The 24,729-nt window shown below is 35.8% G+C and overlaps 1 protein-coding gene across 5 annotated transcripts in view; it reads right to left on the bottom strand.

The window, feature by feature from the left end:
* The window catches only part of HERC2 (HECT and RLD domain containing E3 ubiquitin protein ligase 2), a 111,265-nt gene that overhangs the window by 68,775 nt on the left and 17,761 nt on the right, over positions 1-24,729 (bottom strand). For 3 of the 5 annotated variants that reach the window (XM_087967110.1, XM_087967108.1, XM_087967113.1), the window contains exons 5-28: positions 22,878-23,097; positions 22,066-22,166; positions 21,767-21,923; positions 20,830-20,940; positions 20,484-20,655; positions 19,574-19,747; positions 18,908-19,096; positions 17,227-17,378; positions 15,784-15,941; positions 14,782-14,895; positions 13,782-14,033; positions 12,168-12,361; positions 10,278-10,478; positions 9,560-9,788; positions 9,346-9,470; positions 7,858-8,036; positions 6,621-6,802; positions 5,894-6,049; positions 5,389-5,574; positions 4,639-4,809; positions 4,441-4,544; positions 2,641-2,791; positions 1,828-2,042; positions 777-909 (exon numbers count right to left, since the gene is read on the bottom strand). In XM_087967110.1, coding sequence (XP_087823236.1) covers positions 777-909; positions 1,828-2,042; positions 2,641-2,791; positions 4,441-4,544; positions 4,639-4,809; positions 5,389-5,574; positions 5,894-6,049; positions 6,621-6,802; positions 7,858-8,036; positions 9,346-9,470; positions 9,560-9,788; positions 10,278-10,478; positions 12,168-12,361; positions 13,782-14,033; positions 14,782-14,895; positions 15,784-15,941; positions 17,227-17,378; positions 18,908-19,096; positions 19,574-19,747; positions 20,484-20,655; positions 20,830-20,940; positions 21,767-21,923; positions 22,066-22,166; positions 22,878-23,097 — 4,026 coding nt within the window. The remainder of the gene's footprint in view (positions 1-776; positions 910-1,827; positions 2,043-2,640; positions 2,792-4,440; positions 4,545-4,638; positions 4,810-5,388; positions 5,575-5,893; positions 6,050-6,620; positions 6,803-7,857; positions 8,037-9,345; positions 9,471-9,559; positions 9,789-10,277; positions 10,479-12,167; positions 12,362-13,781; positions 14,034-14,781; positions 14,896-15,783; positions 15,942-17,226; positions 17,379-18,907; positions 19,097-19,573; positions 19,748-20,483; positions 20,656-20,829; positions 20,941-21,766; positions 21,924-22,065; positions 22,167-22,877; positions 23,098-24,729) is intronic. The other 2 variants (XM_087967112.1, XM_087967111.1) reach the window with 1 other exon arrangement.

Below are 24,729 nucleotides of genomic sequence, written 5' to 3'. Positions count from 1 at the left end.
AAGTTATCCAACTTTTAAGAAGAAAAGTTATCCAAGTTATGTGCTAGATCAGGGGTCCCCAGATCCTGGGCTACAGCCCGTTTGGAACTGGACGATGGAAGTGGTGAGCAAGTGCGCATGTGCGAAGCTGCATTTGTGAAAACGGTGCCTGCATGCAAGGAAAACCATCCCCTCTCCCACTCCTCCAATGCCCTTACCAGTCTGCCAATCTGCAAGGCTGGAGACCACTGTGCTAAACTAAACACTTGGCAATTTTGGTTTCCCCATAGCAAACTATGTGATCAGATAAGCATCTCCATCCTTCTTAGTACCTTTCTGCAAGAAAGGTAAGCATTTTTTCTCTGGAATTCTAAGTCCGCCCAACTCAAACAATACAATTCAACAATTTGGAAGCATGTTGACTAAATCCATACTGGGAAGAAACAAAGATCGTTGCATTCTGCTCCCCAAGACAGAGGATCTGAAACATTTAAGAATCTGTCTATTCTGTCTCAGTTTATTTTGAAAGGCCAGAATGTCAAAAGGCTGTATTATCATAGTAACCCCAATTTTCCTAAACAATCTTATATTCCAAATGGCACCTAGAATAATAAGCAGCATTTTAACTGCTATATGATAACATACAGCACTGTGCCCATGCCATGCTATAGTAATGTAACTCTAATAAGTTTTTAGCACCTTACAACTGATTGCATTTCATTATTGTCTCCTTTCTCTCAGTGCCCTATAATTTTTACAGTGCTACTCTGAGATAACTGTATACCAAATATAGATACCTAAATCCTCATGCTTGAGAAGGCAACATAACAACAGACGTCCTACTTCTTCTACTGGGTGCTCAGGAGGGAATGTAATTGGTGTTGTCAAATGACACTGTTTGCAGTATCTCTCGACTTGACATAAGAAATCCTAGATTAAAAAAAATACACTTAGTAGGGTTTATGACATTGTAGCAATCAAACAAATGCAATTCAATGAAATCAAATAATTGAAAAAAGCATGATGAGAATATCACATACTGGCACATATATTGGAATCTCAAGATTCTCCTACATTCTCTTTTCTTACATATAGACGGAACCATATTCTCCTAAGTTAGGATAATAACTATAACTATAATAATAAATTATTATTTTAAGTAAAGTTTGCTCTCCTGCACAAGTTGAGGTAGAGTATTTCTATTAATTATTTGGCTGATTGGCCAGTTGCTTTAGTGTGGTACTGGAATTTTCATTGGTGGAAAATTTAGCCTGATTTAGAACATAACATTTGATATTTGGTGTTTATTTTCAAAATCTAATTTGTATTTATTTTTTTTTCATTATGCTATTTGTTTTTGAGTTTCAATTTCTTCTGAAATTTGCATTGTAGTTCTGAATTTCTGCTGCTATTTGTGCAGGCTCAAACGTGTGATGTTATAAAGCTCAAAAGCCTTTTACAAAAGTTTTTTTAAAGTTTTTTTTCTTTTAGCAGCATCGGATTGTCTTTAAATTTAAAAAAAAATGTTTTTTTGTGATGGACCACACTTGTGACACCCACAAGCAAAATCCATTCATTAGAGCAATTATGGCCTTGAGAGGAAAAAGTCACCACCTCCCATGTTATAAGAAACCATTTATTTTCACTAATATGTGTTTGGACCAGTAAGCTCTTACTTGCAACCCTATATAATATACAGTAATTCCAAAACACTGTTTAAAACCTGGGATATCAAACACTTTGGTATAACAATGGAACAGTCCATTGATTTATAAACATCAACATTTAAATTAGCAATTTCAGTGCCTGGAATAGCCCATCTTTATTCTTAAGACAAAGTATTCTTACCTTCACAGTGTGATCCTGAATGTTGTTGTCTGCAATAGCTTGCAGAAAAGGCTGTGAGTGGTCAGTCAAAGTGAGTCGATGGGAATACATCTTTGACTTGTTTGGTGTGGTGTTGCCAGGAGAGCTACAGTGGTCTTCATCCTTTTCTTCATTGTAACTATAATGTATCTGACTAGTTTGCAAGCCTCCAGAAAAAATAGAGGACTTCAACCACTCTATAAGAAAATACATTTAAACATTCTATTTTATCATACTATTTCTGTAGCTTTGTTAAGTAATTATTTAAAAATAAATTTAAAAGAAAATTATTTCTAAGTTTCTTTGATGGTTGCACACTATCCAGGGTTGTTGGAAATCAGGAGGCATACAAGTTTAATAAATTGTTCTTCTTGTTTTTGTTATTGCCGAATTTTAAGGAATAAGTTTTTTGGATAGTTTCTTGAGAAATGCAGGGACTTCATGTCATCCATTTTTTGCCTATATAATTCTAGTATTAACATAAACCTTCTAATACCAAAGCAACACTATTGGTCCGCCTAGTTCCATAAAATTTATTGAACAGGAGATATTTCCCATAATCTGAGACACTTCATTTGTTAATTTTAAACAATTTTGTTTATTTAAATTAGAAATGCCAAGGAGTAAACCTGGCTTTTAAAAAACAAAAACAAATAATGCAGTATATCACAGAGAGCTATGTATTTCTTGAATCTTTAAAATTAGCTCTTGCTTTTAACAAGTTCACTGTATTATAGAACATAGACTAACCCTTACATACATTTACATTTAAAATAAAACCGTAAAAATTCTTACTGGCACATTCAATCTCCACTGGAGAAAGTGGTGTACTCATTGCTAGATAGGAAGCATGTAGACCAAGAAGGAGGCCTAAATTTCTTTCAGTGTCTATGAGAGGAGATGAGAGACTGCCAGTATCTGGTGTTGTGATCACTTCCTGATCAGGCTACAGAAAGAGAAAATAAACAAAACCAGAAGCCAATCCATGATGAATAAACTGTGATTAAATAGTGATGATCACACTTTGTCAATGACTTTAATTTAGCATTCAGTTATAAACCTATAGCAATATAGAGCTATAGCATATTGGAGACACGGGGAAAAATTAACAGAGGAAGAACTATATAGAAAGAGCAAGAACAACAATAAATCCAGAAAACCACTATTTCTGTTTCTTTACTCATTTTTGTTTTGTCAACTGCAGTGAAAGAACAACAGGTCAAAAAGTTTACATATATATTGCATATGTAATCTGTGTAATTGGATTTTTCAGTGTGAAGTTAAGTTATTATTTAAATTTGCACAGAAATCAAACTTAATTTGTAATGGAAAGCTGATTTTAAATCTACATTGTAGAAATGTTAAGAATACAACAAAGTTTAGCTTTTAAAACATTAAGTAATTCAAAAAGGGTAACAATTGTTCCAGGATTTGAGTTTATTTAAATTCAATTTGAGTTTATTTAAATTCAATGCATCCGAATCATATTTGGTATGAAAGCCATTCCATATATGGCTTTCATAATCCAAGCAGTTATTTTTGCTCTGAAACTATAATAATGATAAATTATAATTCAAACATAGATAATCCTCTACGTATGACTGATCACTTAGTCATGTTTAAAATTACAACAGACTGCCTCCCCCCTTCTCAAAAGCTCCATTTAACAATCCACATGTCCATATAATCATGAGTCCTGGTAGTGGTTAAAGTTTAGTATTGCAATATGGAAATAATGCTTATACTGTAAACTATCCAGATAGTGTAGTGAAGCACTATCTGGCAGTACATAAGCCTAAATACTGTTGCTATAATGGTTGCTGTCAGGTTTCCAAGTGATGAAATCCATTTAAAAAGAAAAGAGCAAAGTCCATCTTCCAAAACAATTTCTTTTATTTAGGAAAGCATCAAATGGACAAAGTCTGTTGTAATTCCGGATCTGACACAACCCGGAATTTCCCCACAATATTAGAAGTTAGAACCAACCCCCCAAAGTCACATTCTCCAATATAAGTAATTCAACATTGCCTCATGCCATAAATCTCTATACCTCATGGGCCTCAGCATGGTCAGCTCATGTTCCCATGGGAAGAAGAATCACCTAGCCTAAACAACTCTCTCTCTCCACTTCTCCCTCCTTAGGAATGTGGCAAGCCCAAAACCCTTCCCCCATAACGACCAAAGAGAAAGTAAGAAAAAGAATATATACTAAGCCTAACTAAAATGGCTACACATATGTCAATTTCGGGCTTGACAGCTGCAACATGAAGAGCAGGGGTGGGTGTCATTAAGTGAGGCCGTCTCCTTTAATAGCCATTGCCAGTTGCAGCTATAATGAGCAGGCTCCATTATGGTCGTAACTCAAGGATCTTTTTTACCAATACAAGGCATTTTCAGAGGAAAACAGAAAGATGAGCTGTCAAAGAAGTCATTGTCCTTATGAACCTTAAGAGGAAATTAGATTAATTCATGAGTCGTAATTCTTCAGTGTGATGTGAAAATGCAGATACGTGCCATACTTGTTATGGCATAGGATTCACTAAAACAATTTTTTATCTTACTTGGCTCAACTTTGAGATAATTTAAGGGTGTTACCTCCATATATTGGCCAACACAGAAAGCATGCATTGACTCTTTTGTATCCTCAAACTGCAAAGCTGCCTCCAAAGCAACAACTGGATCTTCGCCTGAAAACTGGGCTAAAGAAAACAGAAAGCAATCGGTTTAGAAAGCACAGCAATTGAACTTGATATTGAGTTTGATATTTGCTTTGATAAAGTAGTCGAATCTCACCAAGTATACCACTCCCTGTTAATGACTGGGTTTGGAAATCTTTTATGTCATACACTTTGCCATCAATCACTGTCCAAAAGCCACCATCTTTATTGTGGTTTTCCAAGTCAGCTTTTCGTATAAGTGTTACTTCCTCATTATTTCTGCAATTCTGCCCTGTGAAGAATGTACCTAAGAAATGAGGAAAATTTTAAAATGTTTTTAAAATGTTAACTGTGGTTTGTAACTAACTCTCCAACTTAAAAGAGTAAAACCAAAGAAGTAGGAAAGCATAACTTCATCATGTATTCCCCTATAAATATATTTTGTGGCATACTTTTTCTAAAATAGTAGATTTGAAAGAGCCATTTAGGCCAACTTCCTGTTTAATTCAGGAATCCAAATTGTAAAAGCATCCAAAGTCTCTGCTTAATGACAGAAGACGAACGAGAGCTAGCTTTCTCATTAGGAAGTGGAGTGTTTAATAATTCAATCTGAATTGGACTTGAGACTATTATACCATGCTCTGCATTCTGAGATAAAAATTAATAGATACAGCATTCCTGCAGGAAGCTATCCCATCTCCCACTCATCTTTTCCCTTAGCTAAACATACCCTATATTCTTTATCTTTTTACAAGATCTAATTAACAATCCCTAGAACCAACAATAGTGCTCATAAAGCAGATTGCTAACTCGAAATGGAGAAGAAACATCTAAACCTATGTGAAGAATATGTTAAAAACATTTTAAATATTTTAAAAGAGCATACCCATTATTCCAGGCCAAGCTAAGTCTTCATTGTCATCTCTCTCTTTACCAGGAGCTAAGTGGCTAAATCTGTCCAGATGTTCTAATAAGCCAGCTAATAAAGGAATTGCTCCAGCTTCCTGAATAAGTCCAGGATTTTTACTGAGAAGGAGTACTACAGATACCACTAACTCTGGAAGGAGTACACCTAAGGAGAACAAAGTTTGTAGTAAAAAGCTAGAATAATATATTTTGTGCATCCTCCCAACACATTTCAAATGGACTCGAATCCAGGCTTGCAAATCAGCAAAATGATAAATTAGGCCGTTTTTGCCCATTCCCATTACACAGATGGTTTTTAATAACAGCTCTTCAATTTTTTTTTTTTTAAAAAGGCACTCCCCCTTTCTTGGCACAATCCACATTTATGGATCTAAATGTGTGCAACTAGACCTATGTCCATTAGGTTTCTATGTTTTACTTATCATTACAAGTGATAAAATGGAATTAAAACAATGCATCAGTACCTGTTAAATCCCCATCTACAATACGAGATACTTCTGCAAAATGTCTATGGCTAATAGAAGCAATGCTAGTTGCTACAGGCAAAATATCTCCAATGTGTGTACACAAAAGGGCTGTGTATTTCTTCAGCAGAGAACCAACTCCTAGAAGCTCAGGACCTGTTAAGAAACGGAAGTATCACATTCTGTTCATCATCATAGTATTTAATCTCAGCAAAATTTAGAGGAAGCTCATGTGAAATGGCTGTCTAATCCAATAGCAAGTGTTTCAACTTCTTCCCTCAAGATGCTAGGGCATTGCATGCCAAAACAAATAGATACAAGGACAGGTTCCCCTCCCCCATGCCATCTTTCTGCTAAACAACTAATTCCCACAACACTGTCAAACTACTTAGTAGGGCTGTATTACTATTATTATTCTCATCTTTCCTATTACCTATTTCTTTATCTTATGACTATATCTTTGTTGCTTGTATCTTACAATTTATATTGTTTTATTTACTATCCTAGTATTATTTATGTTGATTATTTAGTATCCTATGGTCTTATGATTTCTGATAAATATATCTTATGAAGTTTATGATCATGATTTATCACTGGTTGCTTGTATGTACACTGAGAGCTTATGCACCAGAGACAAATTCCTTGTGTGTCCAATAAAGAACACTTGGCCAATAAAAAAATTCTATTTTATAAAATTTCAACGCTAATTTTTTTTTGTCATACTTACTGTATGTATTAGAGACCTGTCCAAAATGATCTCCTGGGTATAACTTACTAACAAGCAAGCGCTGAAAACGCAGCAGTAAGTCCAAAGAAGCAGACCTTTCTTTATTATGTTCATGGTCTAAACAAGAAGAAATGGGACGAGCCACGTCTTTCAATTTAGCAATAGTTTGTGAAGCAATGTTCCTGATGGGAATAATATTTTTAAAAAGGCTTTAAAAAAATGAGCAAAAAAGATAACTAGCCAATCATACATTAATATTTTGCTGATTTTTCTTAAGACTATATTTGTCATCATAGTCCCAAATCTGTCATTACATCTTTCTCATCCTTCCACCCAGTGTTTTGTTTTTATGAAACATAAGTGTCAACATAATAAACCACTGATAAACAAGTATTGTTTTCAAACATTGTGCAATATACCTCTTACTTTTAATCATTATTGTAATCTATAAATCAAATAAATAAAAACAAACTTGAAATTTTATAAAATACAACCTTAAGAATATTACATATGAAGAATATTTTTCGTATTAAACTTCAATATATTAACCTAGTGTGCAATGTCAAACATTGCTTAAATAATCAATGGGGAAAATCTACTTAACAGATATAAGTGTTTCACTAACTGCATAAGCAACAGAAAACAATTTAACAAACACACAATCACAAAGATCCTTCTTTGGACAACAGCAAATCATCCATCCTAGAGAACAACAAGCATGTGCATGGTTGATGGATGCTGTGGCCCAGCACCAGAAGTCATAAAGTAGAGAAAGGCCTGCTAAAGGGTAACTTTTAAAACGTTTTTAACACAAAGAATTGAAAAGGCATTGTGTTTCTTATTTCAAGGCCCTGAAATTTACTTGTAAGCCTGGGGGTAGGGGTAATATGTAGTTTAAGAACCTCTGACCTAAGGGCTTGGCTGTGACCTATATCTTTAAAACAAAACAAAAAGAAAGAAAGAAAGTTAAAACCCCTGATCATACCACAATCTGATATCAAAAATCCTCTTTTAAAAGCATAAGAAGATTGTCCAGATTTGCACAAGTTTACAGCTCAAAATGGCAAGCTTACCAGAAGTACCCTTAATCAGGACACTCATAAAATGATTTTAGCGCCGTCTTTATTCTCAACACAGTATGCTTCTTAGACAGTAGACAAAAATGAAAAGAAATCAAAAATTAAAAAATGAAGAGGAGCAATAATTCTAAGACAACTTTGTTATCAAACCAGAATACCTCAATAGTTGCTGGATTAATTGAACCAAGGGCAAGCTTTGTTTTCCTGCAGATTCGTAGATCCCAGTATTAATGAGGTCTTTATCTAGTGGTGTTTTGTTCCTGTGAAGTGTTGATGCATTTGCTTCCTGCTCATCAATTTCTTTTTCTTTCTGGGCTTCTTTTTTTGCCTCAATATCCTACAAAGCAAAAGATTTAAGTGAAAGCACTGAACATTTTCATTCTTATGTCCATTAAATAAGAGATGGAGTGCCCCAACACCTAATGATTTATTGACTTTCCAGCTTCCTGTCTCTTAGATGAATCTGCAACTTTACCACTCCTTAAAGCCCATATGGCTGTGAGAGATAAAGCATAACAAAAGGGAATCTATACAAAGTTTAAAAAAAAAAACAAAGTTTTCAATTACATCTAACTTCTTACAACTGCACAGACCCATCAGTGTAATTTAATTAATAATAATAAAAAAATCTGCCATTGCCTTTTTTCAGGATTATTTTTTGTTTCAGTCTAGGCCAGGGGTGTCCAACCTTGGCAACTTTAAGACTTGTGGACTTCAACTCCCAGAGTTCCTCAGCCAGCAAAGCTGGCTGAGGAACTCTGGGAGTTGAAGTCCACAAGTCTTAAAATTGCCAAGGTTGGACACCCCTGGTCTAGACTATAAATCTAATATTTCCTGATGGCATCCCTCTTACACCCAAACAGGCTTGATCTTGCTTAGCTTTCCAAAATTAATCATGTTGACTACATGCAACCATCAAGATATCAAATAAGTCGCTATGTTCCAAGAAAAATTCTTATTCAGGTTAGAGAAATGTAGTTATTGAGTCACGTGTCACAGAGTTAGTTAAAATTACTAGTACACTCTAAAATAAAATGGCTCTCTTGTGTAGGCAGAAACTTATTTTTACTGCACATCCTAAACTCCGCCTACTCCCCTACAAACACTGTTACCACATTAGATTAATGGATTTTGCTGGTGAACCAGAAACTAAAACCTCCAACACGAATATGAGTATAATCAGTCTTTAGAAGAAAAATAAGCACCTTGAACTGAAGTTAGAAATGAATAATTAACATATGTAAATCATGTAAATTTAATACAATATTAATATCTACTGCACAAACATTTCTATATTCCACATTAGTTGTAGTTTGTAGTTGTAATTTGTTGTGAAATCAGCATAAATGGGTTAAAATGGGTTAAAATACAGTACTGCCTCAGGAATATATCTGGCCCTCTAAATTGAATTTAATCATAATCCTTTTTTTATAGATTACAGGATTTCCCATTCTAGTTAATGGGACAGACGATGCAATAATCTATGTATACCATTTATTGATTGATAAATAACAATCCTTTCCCCTCATAAGCATTGCTAGCCTAAACATTGATAATTTATATCAACAAAAATGATAAAACACAGCGAAGTTACTTTGTAAGCAAATGGGTTTTTCCAATCTTTCATGAACACAAAGCCAACCTACCTGAATTTCTGCAGTAATAGCAGCATTCAGTGCAGATTCCAGACCCCCATCAGCCATCAGACTTCCAACCAGTAGATCAATCATAAATCTACGACCTGGACTCACATTTGTTTCATTCCCTGAAACTAAAAGTTAACAACACTTTTGTCATGTATGATGTATTAACAATGCCTTTCTCTGCCTTATCTTTGCATTATCTGTGAATGAAGCATACCTGCACTGGGTAAAAGTGCCGAAAGAGCTCTTGCTCGTTCCTCTGCAGTTGGCAGCAACACAGACCATCCACTTTGCAACACTGCTTGGGCAGCTGACTGCACAGTATTAAGCACACCAGCGTTACTTGCTAAAGTCACTACTGTCTGCTTCAGACTGTTGAGCAAGACACTGCCTAACCCCAAGCCAAGGCATTCGGGATCCACTTGGTGACTAATTGCAGCATGCAGCTGAAAGACAAGCATAGACAACTTATAAACAATGAAGCAAATTCAAGAAAGAATTTGAATGCTGCAAATTAAACATACATAGTTGTGAATTTTAAACATTTATGAAGGAATGTACTTCCAACATAAGTGAAATTTGATTACCATATGTTATAAACACATCCCAAATTATATGGAAAAGGAGTGTTGGCCTTGAATTACGGTGAACTAGGATCAAACAGAATAACAAAGTTATAACAAAGGGACTTTGGAGGATTAATTGACACAGTAATTACTTGACCACAGGCATGCTACACCTTTAGGTGCAACCTACAGATATTGTGATAACAGCTGTCACTCCTTTAGGCCTATGCAAGGACAGTAACAACATAAAAAATAATGGATTTGGAAAATAGAAAGTCAATGTTAATTCCAGCTAATTCAATAGTTAATTACCACAACTGAGATTCTGAGATTCCATTCTGAATGCTACTGCCATGCTATTTAAAATACCTGCAGCCTTAGAAGATTCAAAGTAGCCACAGCCATACATTCTTTCTCCTGTGGAGGTGGCCAGTCAGAACTGCCATCCATTCCTTCTGTAACTTGTCTCAATAGGAGATCCAGCTGTTCAAATGTCATTGAGCAAACATCTACCACAAAGGGGACACGTAAACCAATTGACCATTCTGAACAAGATGACCAGGCAAAGCTCTGCAAGGAAAAGAAAAGAAAAATCAAAACATATTAGGATTAAATATTATTATCTCTAGGATGTAGAACTGCTGGAAGATGCTCCCTTAGTCATCCCTTTCTAAAAGCCATCAATTTTTAAATAAATTATAGAGGAAAGTAAATGGGTATTGAGTAACAATGGTTTAGGACAAAGTACACAATCTAAAAAGTAGGGGCCTTACAATCAGCTCCCCAAAACTAATTAATTAAGTTTATTTCTGCCTGTCACAATTGAAAAATTATTTGGCTTAAAATACCATCAAATAAAATTTGAAGACAAAAATAGAAAAGTGTAACAAATACATACACAAAATATATTAAAACAGCTGCTGTGTCCAACCAAGAGATGCAATCAATAAATGAGTAGCAGTATTTCATAATTTAACCCTCTCTCTTCAACAATTCAGTTTATATGTTCTCATAAAACATTAGCAAGTAATAATTTTAATGTTATTAAAGTGGGAAATTGTCTGCTGAAGAATCATCATATTAAGTAGTTCTGATTTTAACTGCAATAAAATATAAATGAGATGAAATCAAATGTAATGTTTGCCTAAACTGGAAATCAAATTTAGTTTTTGCCTAAACTGGCAATCAACTTTAGTTTTTGCCTAACGTAGTCACCTCCTAGTTTGAGTAATATAATTTCCAGCAGCCCCTGGTCCATCTTAAAGTAACTGAGTCCTCTGAGGATAGCTGATCCAATTTTACTTTGAGTTAGGTGAGAAGAACGTAATCCTCTTTCAAATCACAATTAATTTTTCACCCTGCAAGTTGCCCTAGGAATGAACCTATTTTCAGGTCCCATAAGTGTAACAGAAGACACATAAGCCCTACTTTTTAAGCCATATGCAGAGCTTGAGGAAACAGAAGTGAAACTGTTATGCATAGGAATGAAATTGTATTACATTCTATTCCTGAAATTTCATCCACCACTTTTTTTTAAGTAAGAAATTACATTTTAAAACAAGCTTTGGTACCAGAGGAAATCCCTGTCTCTGTATTCCTAAGTGTAATTCTGCTTCTGTTTTGTCAATCACCTCCACCAAGAAAAGTGGAGGGGGAGGGGAAGTTATTTGAAGAATAGATTTCTTCATGGAATCATCATGCAGACAGATAACTAATCCTAAATGACAGTTCAAATTACTCTATACTCACACACATGCAAACTCAGAAATAGTAGTACAGCTATGATCAAAATGTAAATTTGAGATGTAATGGAAGTTAAAAGTAGTCTGAATAGGCATATTAGAAAAACAAGAGGTACATGTGAAACATAAAATATATAAATCTTAAATATGCAAAGAAATCATCGTCAAAAGGGATGAGTTAAATATGAAGCATAAAAAAGAAACATGCTCTTAAATCAATTCCTCAACCCCGTTTGTAACCTTATGAGAACTGTAAAGCAGGGGTCCCCAACCCCCAGGCCAGTACTGAGCTGTGGCCTATTCTGAATTGGGCCACACAAATGGTGGGCTGGAACACATGTATGGTCCACTGTTCACACAAGTTGAAACTGCACACATCACACCAGCCCGCCACTCACATAAGGGCTGTGTGAGTGCTGGCCTGCAGCTCACATGGGCTAGTTCTCCTCTCTCCCCCTTCTAGCTGAGCTGCCAATCACAAAGGTTGGAGACTGCTGCTTGTAAAGGGAAAACTTACCTGGGCCGGCCCGCAGGCAATACCAACAATGTGCTTTGAGTCCAATCCTGGAAGAGCAGTTGGCTCTGGTTTAGTAATCCTCAAAGTGTCAAAATGCTGGCACTGATCATTGCTTCCCCAGCTATAGACTTCACTATCTTCCGTGAGTGCTAAACAGTGAGTAGAGCCAACTACTATATCTATAACTTTTTTCCCTGAAGGCAAAATGATAAAACAAAAATTTTGACAATAATTACACTCATTATAACCTGAAAGAAATTAAAATACTTTAAAGCTGATCTTGAAATCATTTTAGTTATATTTCGGTATTATTCCATTAGGAAAAATGGCTAGTAGGTGTCTCTTTTTTGAAGTTAATATCTATCAGGAGTCCTTGGTGCTTTCTGAGCTTGCTTGGTTTTTTTGCAAACATTTCATTACTCAAACTAGGTAACATCATCAGTGCTAGTCTCACTGGTACTGATGACGTTAGTAATGAAATGTCTGCAAAAAAACAAGCAAGCTCAGAGAACACCAAGGAAGTTTCATTTTAACCCAAGCTACAAATATTCTCCTTGTTAATATCTATTGCTGCAAACTGGAAGCCAAGGCCATTCCTGACAGAGGCCAACTAGTTGACTGTGAGAAAGAGCGTAAGAAATAGTCCACTTCCAAAAAGTCTATAAAATAACTACTCATTGTGGTATGATAATTGTAATGTCTAATTCTTTTTTTAAAACCACCTAAATCAGTAACCAACAACAACTATAGAAGCCAATTGTACAGTGTATATAGTTATTACTATATAAGTTATAGTAAGCATCCTTTCCTCTGAGAGAACAATTTACTTATTCTTACTTCTGTTATCTTTAACATACTAAAACCTGTCTCATTTCATAACTATATAATTTCTATAAACTTTATGTATGCTAAAATTGAAAACATTCAATGTCTACCAGAACTGGGTAGTACCTTTGATCCAAAGGTTGAATGAATCAGGTTATTCCTGCTATAAAGAGCAAATAATGAAAAAGCAAATGTAGAATGTGAAAAAAGAGTAACTGTATCAAAACTGAATTCTGATTGCAGGAACCAGCCTATTCCTTACCATTAAAAAAAGGAATGGCTTTAAAATATATTGGATTTTTTCTTATTTCAAGTTATATGGTTTTTATCATTATTTTATTTGATATTTAAATTAGATTTCATCATTCAAAGGAGGTAGAATATGTAATTCATGCTCAATTCTAATTTTAATGAAATCATCCATGGGTAAATCACACATTCATTTATCATTTTAAGGAGTTAAGGAGTCACAAGTTTGAGAACCCTTTTTAAGAGCTGCCATGAAATATCAACTATGTGTCCACATATCTTCAAGAGTACTTTTGTTCTTTGGAATCAACAGGTTGCACAAGAATCCTAGCAAGTTTATTACAATATTCTATATATTATCAAATTAAAAAACAAAATAATCTTTATATCAGAGAAGATTTATCTTGATCATTAAGCATTTTTCCATACACTGAAAAATTTTGCTTGGATAACTGTCTCCTAGGATAGACATTAAGTTAACAATTTCTGGAAATTATCAATTTCTAGATTAACATATCAGGCAATTTCCTCTTCACTCACCTTGTAAGCCTTCCAGCAATTTGGGATAACGAACATGTTCTTCCGTTCCATGCCCAAGTCTTTGATTGTCTCCCTTTCCCCATGAGTACACCTGTCCATCTTTTGTTAGAGCAAGTGAGAACTGACTCCCACAGTGTACTTTAACAACATCCAAGTCTTGAAGTTTTTCTATCAGTTTGGGAGTTTTGCAGCCATCACTGCCACCTCTTCCCAATTTCCCATAATCTCCATCACCCCAAGACCATACTTGACCTGGAAAAACAGATCTCAGTAAGGGTAGCATAATAATAGAATAAGCAATATTTGCATTTTCAGGCAATGGAACATTGCAAATAAAGCAACATGAAAGTCGATGTAAATAACTATGAAATGTTAATATTCACAACTGTTTCTGTAAAAAAAGAGAAATTTTCAAGCAACATTTCTACTATTTTTTTTTACTAGCTGAAAAAATAGTACTTCACCTAGTAGTAGTCTAAGGAACTGAAAAATCAATAATTAATAAATATTCTGGTTTTTTAAAGTACAAATTGAATATGCCTCTACAATGTTTCCTGATGTTACTTTATATCATTTTATGTCCCACTACCAAAAAACTTCAGCTTGGTAGAAATGAGAGAAACACTCTTTTCTGTGTAGCATTCAAATATTTACGTAATTTCCCCCTTCCATTTTTGAAAGCTACATCAATCCATTGCTATACTTCTAAGAAAAGAAAATACATTTCTATTGAAATAATCTTTTGCTAATTTTCAACACTGTAGCTAAATCAAGGTTTTATTCTTAGGGAGTTGCTATTATATTAATACTTGTTATTCTTTGAACATTTTTTTACTATTTAAGTTCCTACAATACGCAAAGCACCCTTGACCAAAAGGAATCTATAAGTATTTTAATAAGAATTTAATCCAACACATAAAACCAGTCAAAAGTATAAAAGACAAAAAAAACGGTTTCCCAGTCTCATGATGTCAATAATGTTTCAGATTGTGCTACTCACCATTTTCCGTTACAGCAAGAGTCTGGGCATCACTACTCCCACAGGATACATCAATCACTTTCAATCCTTTCAGGCCAGTAACCAAAACTGGAATTGTTTGGTCTTCACTGGAGCCTTCCAAATAAAAAAAAACGTGAGAGACTTAACTCTTGTAACCTCAAGATTCATAGTAGGAGTAAAAAATTGGGGTCACCAGGCCCTCTCTCATTATAATGACTTGAATCAGTGGAGGGATTTCCCTTTTCAGCAATGAAACACAGAAGACGATGGTGAGGGCTCTAAAATACTTCTAATCCATTAAAAAAAATCCACTTCACGATAAACAGATTTGTTTTGCTTTGTGGTGACAGTTACAGCTATCCTTGTTCCCAAACACATTAAGTGCAGCCTCCAGCATCAACTATCTTGCGTGCTTTGTTAAAGAGGCTCTGGAGATTCCAGAGGCCATTTTAATAGCCTCATACAACCAAACTTGTATTTGACAGCAAAACTATTTACTTTTAATGATGTTAAGGGGGAAGGGGTAGGAATAAATTGCTATTGTCTAAGCATGTATCTATTCCACTTGTTAAATCCACCCATCTAAAAAATGGGGGGGGGGGGAGATTCCTTCACCGGTTACAGTGCTATTGGCCACACTATCTGCAGCTCCACCAGACAGAAGGTCAGAAGAGGCAAAAAAGGAGGGAATTCTTTGGCCTTTTGAGATAGCCCAGACAAGAAGCACAAATCATGGTACTAACACAACCTTTATTGTGAAGTTACCTCAAGTTTGAAAGTGTTTCTCCCCTCCTTTACTTTTACTTTCCAGAAAATCTATTGAGAATCCACAGCCAGTTGAGGCTCTTATCATGTCCTTTCAGTTTCTGAGATACCTTCTGAATTCTCAGTCTGTGGCTTTTCCTCTTGTCATCTAAGGTCATTCCCACATACCATTATGGAAACCGAATGAAACCAAAAAGGCTACCACCTCCTACTTTAAAGAAAATATCAGAAACATACCATGACCTAGTCTACCATAGTTTCCTCGGCCCCATGTGTACAATTCTCCATCAGCTGTTATTGCAGCACTGTAGGTGCCTCCACATGCAATATGTACAACATGTTTTCCAGCCTGCTTCCCAGAGAGAGCAGAAATCATTTTTGGTTCTTCTAAAGGCCTAGAAGAAGGGAGTAAAACAGGAAAGCACAAATACGAGAATTAAAAGAACACATATTATAAAATGGCAACAGATTCCATGCATACAGCAATTACTATAAACAAATCAAAATAGACATCATATACTAATGCAGTCTATTCTTAGAAAAACAAGCTATTCAAAGAAAATATTGGCTTCCTAGCGTTGGACAGTTTCAAGCAATAGCCACATAGACACTTGTAAAATACATGCTGGTTTGCATTCTTGCATTGAGCAAGGAGTTGCCCGATTGTCTAAATGGGCCCTTCCAAAACTATGGTGCTATATTTATCAAACAAAGTTTTCACTGCTATGTAAGACAGATTTGCCATAGTATTCAACTGTCTGGTTGCAGAAATTTATAGCAAGATGGGTAGATGCAAATGTTGTTGTCTTAGTTATAATCAGAATGATTGCACCCTAAAATATGTTAATGTTCTGCATAAATCAATATTCTTAATGTTGGGAATATTTCTAACACACGCTCCAATATTTTATTTTTTATGCTGGAAACTTTGAAGAATCATCTGTTCTTACACTCACATATATAACCACACAGTTTGAATTACTGCTTTCTAAGCTTTTGCCTCATCTGACCCTAATACAGATCAATGTCCATCAGAATTACAAAGCAGAAATGCAGCTGCTAATTTAGTATGCTAAAAATAAAAACAGAAGCAGAAAGCTTCCTATCAATCATTGCTAACATTGTATACACTATTGAAATCGGAACAAATTATATTAACCTGGAGAAGGCAACCCTGAATATAAAACAATCCCTTTAAAAAGAAAGATTGGCCTCAAATAGATACAGATCCGGACAAAAATCGTGGATTCTGCTAGCTTCTCACTTGCCAAGTTTATCAATTCCAACTGAAACCAATGAAAACAATGTAGAAATTTAATTTCCGCCATAAATAATTTCCTTCCTTCCTTTCTTCCCGCCTTCCTTCCCCCTTCCTCCTCCTTTCCTTCCTTCCTTGATCAAGAATGTATGTTTATGTGTGTGTGTTTATCTATCAAAAGCCACACTCTAAAAAGCAAGTGCAGCAAGCTTTGCCAGGTTTCTATTAAAGGCACCCACAATTATGTCTAATATCATCTATACATCATGCCAGTTTGTAACAGATAATTTCAGTTTATTTTTTAAGCTAATAACCCTTGTTTCCAGTATTTTTTTTTTACTGCTTCTAGACTCAATAAATGCAAGTGGGAAGAAAGCATTTTACATTCAAGCCTCTTACCACAAGCTATCTAAAATACATACACAGTATCTCCATGGCCCAGTCGTCCACCATCTCCACAACCCCAAGAGAAAACTTCTCCAGTTGCAGCTAAAGCCAGATAGTGATGTCCATCTGAGTGTGCTGCAATTTTAACAATATTTCTAGAAGCAAGACTCTGTACAAGTTGTGGTGCCTAGAAATAAACACACAAATAGAAACTCTGCATTGCAGAACAGCAGAAAAAAGTAAGAACCCTTACAGAAAGAAATTATAGAATATTCTCAAAACTTTTCAATAACTAATTGAATAACAATGCTTTTCACTCAAACTAAGTATATTTAAGTAATTATATTCAACATGGAAAAGTAATCACATATCCTGATTTATAGGTTACAAAGGCATTAAAACAAGGACTTTTTTCTATTTCCATTTTCTTTTTAACAAAACCACTGGGTGAGATCATCCCTCATTTCAGGGTCTAATCTTTTCAATATTCTAAAGCAGAACTGAAACATCATGGAAGCTTTTTTTTTTTTAAAGGATTGCTTTAAATTCACTTGAGTTTGCTTGAACTATTGTAGAAGACATAGTCCATTAACACATGAACTGAAACACTAAAAAGATCCCAGTACAGCTATCTATATAATGGACTAATAAAACTCTCATGTATGTTTGTTTCTAATCTTCAAGTGGGTGAAATTAAAGCCAGCCAATTTGGGTGCAGGGGCCAGAGGGAAGTGGAAACAGTTATTGAACTCAAATAGGCTAACTTACAAAATGCCAGGACCCTTCACGCACATGAGAACAAAATTTAGAAGGTGGTGGCTGCTTCAGCATCACTGTGCCTTCCGACGATACTTCCCAGAAACCATAGGTTGCATTATGCAAGGGAAGGTGGGAGGGTTTTATTTACACCTTCTTTCTGCCTCCCACGGCACCCAACTGGCTGGGGGCAAGTTCTGACAGATAAACGGTGATTGGCCAAATTGAAATTGAAGCCGAAATTTGAAATCTCTTAACCACTGTAGGCAGTGAGGAAAGGACAAGGAAGCAATATATAGACACTTGCTGGCAAGGTTAAGGCTGGCTGGGGAGCACCAGAAATCAACACGTGAGTTCTCTTCCTCCCTGAAGGGAGAGGGCCCTTGAGGGCATGACAGGACGGGGAGGGAAAGTTCTGTTTTCCTCATACTCCACAATTGCCTTTGTTTCCCCAACCCCCCAGCAAAGTGACAGGCAGTTCCATGGGTCACACATGGAGAAGAGGAGAAGACAGTGATTTCCAACACCCCCTACCAGCATTCCATAAGCAAAATCAATGGAAAAGGCAGTAGGAAGTTGGCAGTTCTACCCACTTCCACTTTTTTTCTGTGCCCTCCCCCCAATGATCATTCTGTTTCTCCCTTTAGAAAAGAAATCTCTCTAAAAGTATGGTCCAATGGGTTACAGCAGGAGTATCAAACTCACATTGTCATGGTGGTGTCACATGATGTATGAGGAGTTTTTTCCCCCCCTCGTTAAAATGGGGACGGGCGTGGCCAATGTGTGACGCCTCCAGCCCACAGGCTGGGAGAGTTTGACAGCCCTGGGTTACAGGATGTCTAGTATATTTTAAAGCTGAGAAAAATGAGCAGTTTCTCAAGTGCAAGCTTCAAATTTGTACAGTAAGAATGTTATCTTTTGTTGTAAAAGGAAGCTAGAAAGTAAATAAAAACCACCTACCAATGTGTCGTTATTGTAGGCTTGTGTATAAACACGGCCATTTTTGGACAAGATCAGAAAACGCTTCTCTGCACAAGCAATCTGTATAACTCCAAGACTAGCAAGTCCTTCACACTGAATTGGACCACTGACATTAGAGTAGTATTTCCATCCTATTAATCCCCATGCTATAAACTCCTGCAAAGAAGCCTAGAAGGAAATTCATCATTTGAGAAAATATCAACAATGATTCTTAAATTAGAATAATTAATATCTTGCATAAATGATCCCAATCTCAAACATGTTACTACTTCAGTTGAGACTTGCAACTGAACAGGCTTCAAAAAAAATTACATAAACTTGAATAATATTAGTGACAATATCTGGAGTTCGTTAATTTGATTTAATCTTTATGAGAAGGATCTAAAAGATTAGACAGTTCTTCTATAATCTAGCAATTACAAAATCTACGAAAAGTCAAAGCATCCTAACCCACATCAAACAAGGAATTCAGAATCCACAAGACTGCATGATTAACTGCTCTTGAAACTGAGATGTACATAAAAGGCAAATTATGGCATGGCTCAGAGGCAGCAGGGCAAAGTTTAAAAATCCATTACAGATAATGTCTCTTACATAAGCTTTAGCATATCCCCAGTTTAATTTATCCAATCTGCTGTACATTACCTTATGAGATGTCGGAGAGCTACACTGTGGGGGCATGCAGGGAGTGGCTAGGCGATCCAGGTGAGCCATAACTACAACTGCTGTTTGCCTTAAATCAATTGCTAGCTCATTGTCCTGTGGCAGTATTAGGTATCTTAGGAAGTTTTCATTTGGACTTAGTGGATAAGCCAACATCTAAAATAAACACCACAACATTTAAATCCATTATCTTAGGCAATACCTGTTTAAAGCCACATATTAAAGAGCTAAACATTTTTAACATTTTTTTATGACAGATCCACATATAATTAACAAGATTTATACAACACTTTACTCAAAAATATCCAATTGACAGCTTATTTATAGGTCAGATCATGGATTTAGTACACAGAACTAATAATCAGAACAGTGATGTACACAATAATAGCAGGTTTCGTATTACAACGATAACTACAGAATTATTTCAACTTTCATCTCCCTGCATTTCATTTCTACTGCATTCAGAAATAAAAAATAATTCAGGGAATTTACAGATATACATAAAATGCAATTTAAAAAAGGTCCCACAACTATCAATTTGAAGTATGATTATTATCAGCAAAATAACTGTACTTCTCAGTCATGGTATGTGCCCAATGGAACAGATCCCCGTTATGATCCAGATGTTAGTCATCCAGAAAACCTGACTTTCCCCATAGAACTAGGTTGTTAACTGAATCTGGTATGTATGGGATTTTGACTATGTGGTAGTTTTGGGGGGGACCTTGGTTACAGTATATATATTTTTCAAAATGTATTATTGTATTTTTATATTTATGAGGTCACTAGCAAGAAGCTGGTTCTATACTTTTTATAAATAAATAAATAAATACTGTTCCACAAATGTAGAAAAGCATGCTTATAGTCTAAATAGAAGCACTGAAGTACAAACCTGAATTTCTTCTTCTGTATTGTTAATCTCTTTGTTACAAATTATATTCTGAAATCTCTGCAACAAAGGAAGGAGTGGGGCACTGGTTCCCTGTGCTGAACGTTCATTATCTGTTTCTCTTGTTCCACTATCCCAGAGTTGAAGCAATAGTATCACAGCAGACAACATTTGGCTGAAAAAAGAACTGAGACTAAATTGAAGGCATGGAGTGAATAAATCTTGTCACTTCTATTTCTCTTGCTTTTTTTCAAGGACATCCCTCCTCTCCCACCTAAAAATGTTCCCAGAAACTATTATGTTCAAATGATGCTGGATTCTGCAATGAAAGATCTCTTAAAGAGTTTACCTCAGTGTGCCTCTCTGAACAGCCAACTCCAGTAATATAGCAAGTGCTAAGTGCTGGTCTTGCAGTGGAATGCTTCCTGAGCCTTTTAAACCTGGAGCTCCATGGATGTCACTAATTTAAAAGCACAGATATTCTTACTTACAAACACACCCACATATACACAGTACAGAATTTAATACCCTACTATGCTATTATCCAATATTTTCCCTAAAGTATCTAAATACCATTTCGTCATACTACTAGATCTACTGTTCCAATTCCTTTATAAACAACCATACAATACTGCTATTATGCTGACCCTAATTTAATGTGAATTTACAAAAAACATGTATAGATATGTTAATGACATATCAAAACAAAAAGAATCAAAACAAAAAGAAATGTAAGACAGAGTTCACATTCCTTATGTTGCTATTTTTAAAGCAGTAAAATGATATCCAAGTATTTAATTACAGGTTGTTTAGAGTAGGAAGTCTATTACTCTCTAATAAGGGCTGCACAACAGCCTTTAAAAAGTGAACAAATTCACCATTCTGAAAAATACACTGCCAAGCATCTCCAATGCCTCACAGCCAGCTCTAGGCACTGCCACAATTTCACTAACCATCACACAGCTGCTTGAGGAACATGTTCCTTTGCAGCCCGTGTTTATTTTTAATTTATCAATGTGACTCTTTCCCCTCTACAAATGGTGAGGCTGCTTTAAATGTTCTAGATTATAATTCCAATATTTATCAAACGCCACACTAGCTAGGAAAGATGATTTTATTAGATTCTTCAACCCTTATGAAAAAACAGTAAGTTGCCTTTTTCAACTTATTCCAACAAAAAGAAAGGAAGACAGAAGAAAAATAATGGTCCTGCTCAAAATCATGTTTCGGGAACACGATTTGTATTAAAACATGGACCGAGCTCAAACAGTATTTTGAAAACTTACCCAGTTACAACAGACCTTAGAAATTTAGTTGCTCTCTCCACAACTTCCAACCATACAGAGGATACTGTTCCTTCGTCAAATAGGGATGCTTCTGATAGAGCTCGCAGCGCATCTAGAGATTCTTGTAATAATTCACTGCAAAGATCTGCATCCTCACCTACGAATGCAATGTGTTTTAGCTGTGGTAGATATTTTCACAGCATGTGAAAACAGGGGGCAACTGAAGAGTTTGGGGTTTTTTCACCAAAACTATCTGCAAATTTAGGGCAGTTATGTAGTATTCAACCTGTAACTTATACCTGATCTCCAAGCTCGCCGTAGGAATGCAAAGGCAAATGAAAGAGCTGCTCTGGATCCTACTCGGGCAAGACCTTCAACACCTTTGCTTACAGATCTCGGACTACAAGAGAGAAATGGAGGAATGATCTCTTGCTTAAATCCTATGCAAACTTCCCCTCCCCCATCCCCCCAAAAATCTTAAAACCAGGAATCAAACCCAACCTTCTCAAAAGGTATAAACAATAAATAGGTGGTTCTGGGACACAGTCAGGAAACATCATTCTGACCTAAGCTTTGTAAGAATTCATCTTCCATGCAAAACAAAAATGTTACGGGTAGTCCTCAATTGACAACAGTTCGTTTAGTGACCATTCAAAGTTACAACAGTACTGAAAAAAGTGACTTATGACCATTTTTCAGACTTATGACCATGGCGGCATCCCCTTGGTCACATCATCAATATTCAGACATTTGGCAACTGACTCATATTTATGATGGTTGCAGTATCCCAAGGTCATGTGATCACCTTTTATGACTTTCTGAGAAGAAAAATCAATGGGGAAGCCAGATTCACTTAACAACCATGTTACTAACATAACAACTGCAGTGATTCACTTAACAACTGTGGCAAAAAAAAGGTCATAAAATGAGGCAAAACTCATTTCACAAATGTTTCGCTTAACAATATAAATTTTGGGTTCCGTTGTGGTCATAAGTCGAGGACTACCTGTAACCCCTTATGTACAGAAACAAAATCCTAATGATATTATTGTAGGATAGAACTGGGATATGTGGAGGGGAACAGACTGGATTTCTTTCATCGAGGTTTTACCTTTTCTTATCCACCATGAGCAATGGGATATTGCTGCTTTTCCACTTCACCTTGACATTCTCAAGAAGAATGCTCCTGTTTAACGCGATAAAGTAGCGTTCCAATATAGCAAGCCTCTGCTTCAGCCTGAGAGCAGAGAGGGTGGTGGTAGCGGTCTTCTTGGCTAGAACCTGCTGCTCTTTTACTAATACATAAAGGCAGTCTTTCAGTTCGTTGACATCTATAACAAACATAACAGCAATGCACTTAGCAAAATGTATAAAACTGTTCACAATTGAATATGCAGTAGTTTTGAACTACTAAACTATGTTCATAGTTAAGATATAACAAAAATGTAATGGGGGTGAGTGTTAAATGAGTTTTTTGGGAAGGGTTTCTTGTTAAGAGTTATTATTGAATTTATTTAATTTCTATTTCAGAAAGAAGACATTCTCCTATTTTTGTACTAATTATTGGTTCATTTCAGATTCTGAAAATTACTATGTGATCTTAGTAGTCAACTATAAAAAATCCTCAGTTAGCTTAGACTTATTTTCAAAATCCAACAATGAACCATTTTTTTCTAAACCTTTTGCAGATCAAATCACAATTGCTCAAGATTTTTAAAGATCCTTACCTACCTCACCCAATTTAAATGTGAGCTATAACTCATGAAAGCTTATGCTTGTTTAATAACATTTGTCAACCTGAAAGGATACAAACTCCTTCAGTTTTTTGGACAACCACAAACTAGCACACTCCTTCTACAAAGAGAAGCTTCAGATTCACTAGGATTCCATTCCACTGCATTTGTTGCAATCCAATTACACTTGATACAGGACACCTATTAGCAACTTAACTTAATGAAGAGACAAGGTATATAAATAGCAACAAGTAATCTTCAAATTACAACAGTAATTGGACTGTAATTTCTATCACTAAGTAATGCTATCAGAAACTACATGATTAAGCTAGGGCTGCAGTCCGAGTTGCCATCTTAATTGAATCATAATCATTAGATGAAATAACTTCTTGTCAGCTTCCCATAACCAAATAAAATGGGGAGGTTGGCAGGAAGTTGCAAGTTCTAGGCAACTTGCAAGCAGATTGGCAGGCAGGTAAATGACTGGTATCAGATGGGAGAGAGTGCAAAGGAGGTGCAGAGATGCTTAGGGAGGATGAATGAGGGTGTGTAAGATTCAGAGAGAGTGAGCAAGGGTGCATAAAACTATGAGGGAGGGGAAGGCTGCAAAAGTGTGCAAATGACTGACATAATGCAAGCACAGGGAGGCTGGGGGAGTATGCATGAGTAGGGGAGACTTACGCCAGCAACTTGTAACTGTTCCTGCTAGCTTCCCCAATGACTTTCTGGGAAAGCTGGCAGGGAAAATCACAAATCATAATCATATCATTATGGAGTGCTACAATCAATTATAACTGCAAAATGGTTGCCAAGCAGATGACCACAGGAGTGTGGTCAGATTTCTGAGGACTGGTCCTAACCACCATTTATTCAGCCCCTTCATAATTTTAAACAATTACTAAACAAATGATTTTAAGTTGAGGTCTACATATACTAAAGTGGAAGTATATAAGCTTTTCGTTGAATTTGATTTAGTGAACATAAACACTGATGTAAGGCTATTAAAGGGAATGTTTCAAAACAGCCAGCAAAATTTAACCACATAACAGAATCTAGAAAGCTGGATTATGGCAATAACCATGGCAGGCTTTTGAGTAGTAAATAAACGTAATATAGTGCATGCAGCATGTAGCCATTTGCAAGTTTTCTGTAATAGTATAGTCCCTCAGGCATGTGCAGGAAGACCTATGTTGCTTAAACTTACTAAGAAAAGACTATTTTTTATTTGTA

This window comes from Notechis scutatus, chromosome 5, assembly GCF_049901735.1.
Source record: "Notechis scutatus isolate UNSWTSFEM ecotype Mainland chromosome 5, rNotScu1.2, whole genome shotgun sequence".
Lineage (NCBI taxonomy): Eukaryota > Metazoa > Chordata > Lepidosauria > Squamata > Elapidae > Notechis > Notechis scutatus.
Note: the sequence above shows the minus strand (reverse complement) of the source record. Positions and strands in the feature narration are given on the sequence as shown.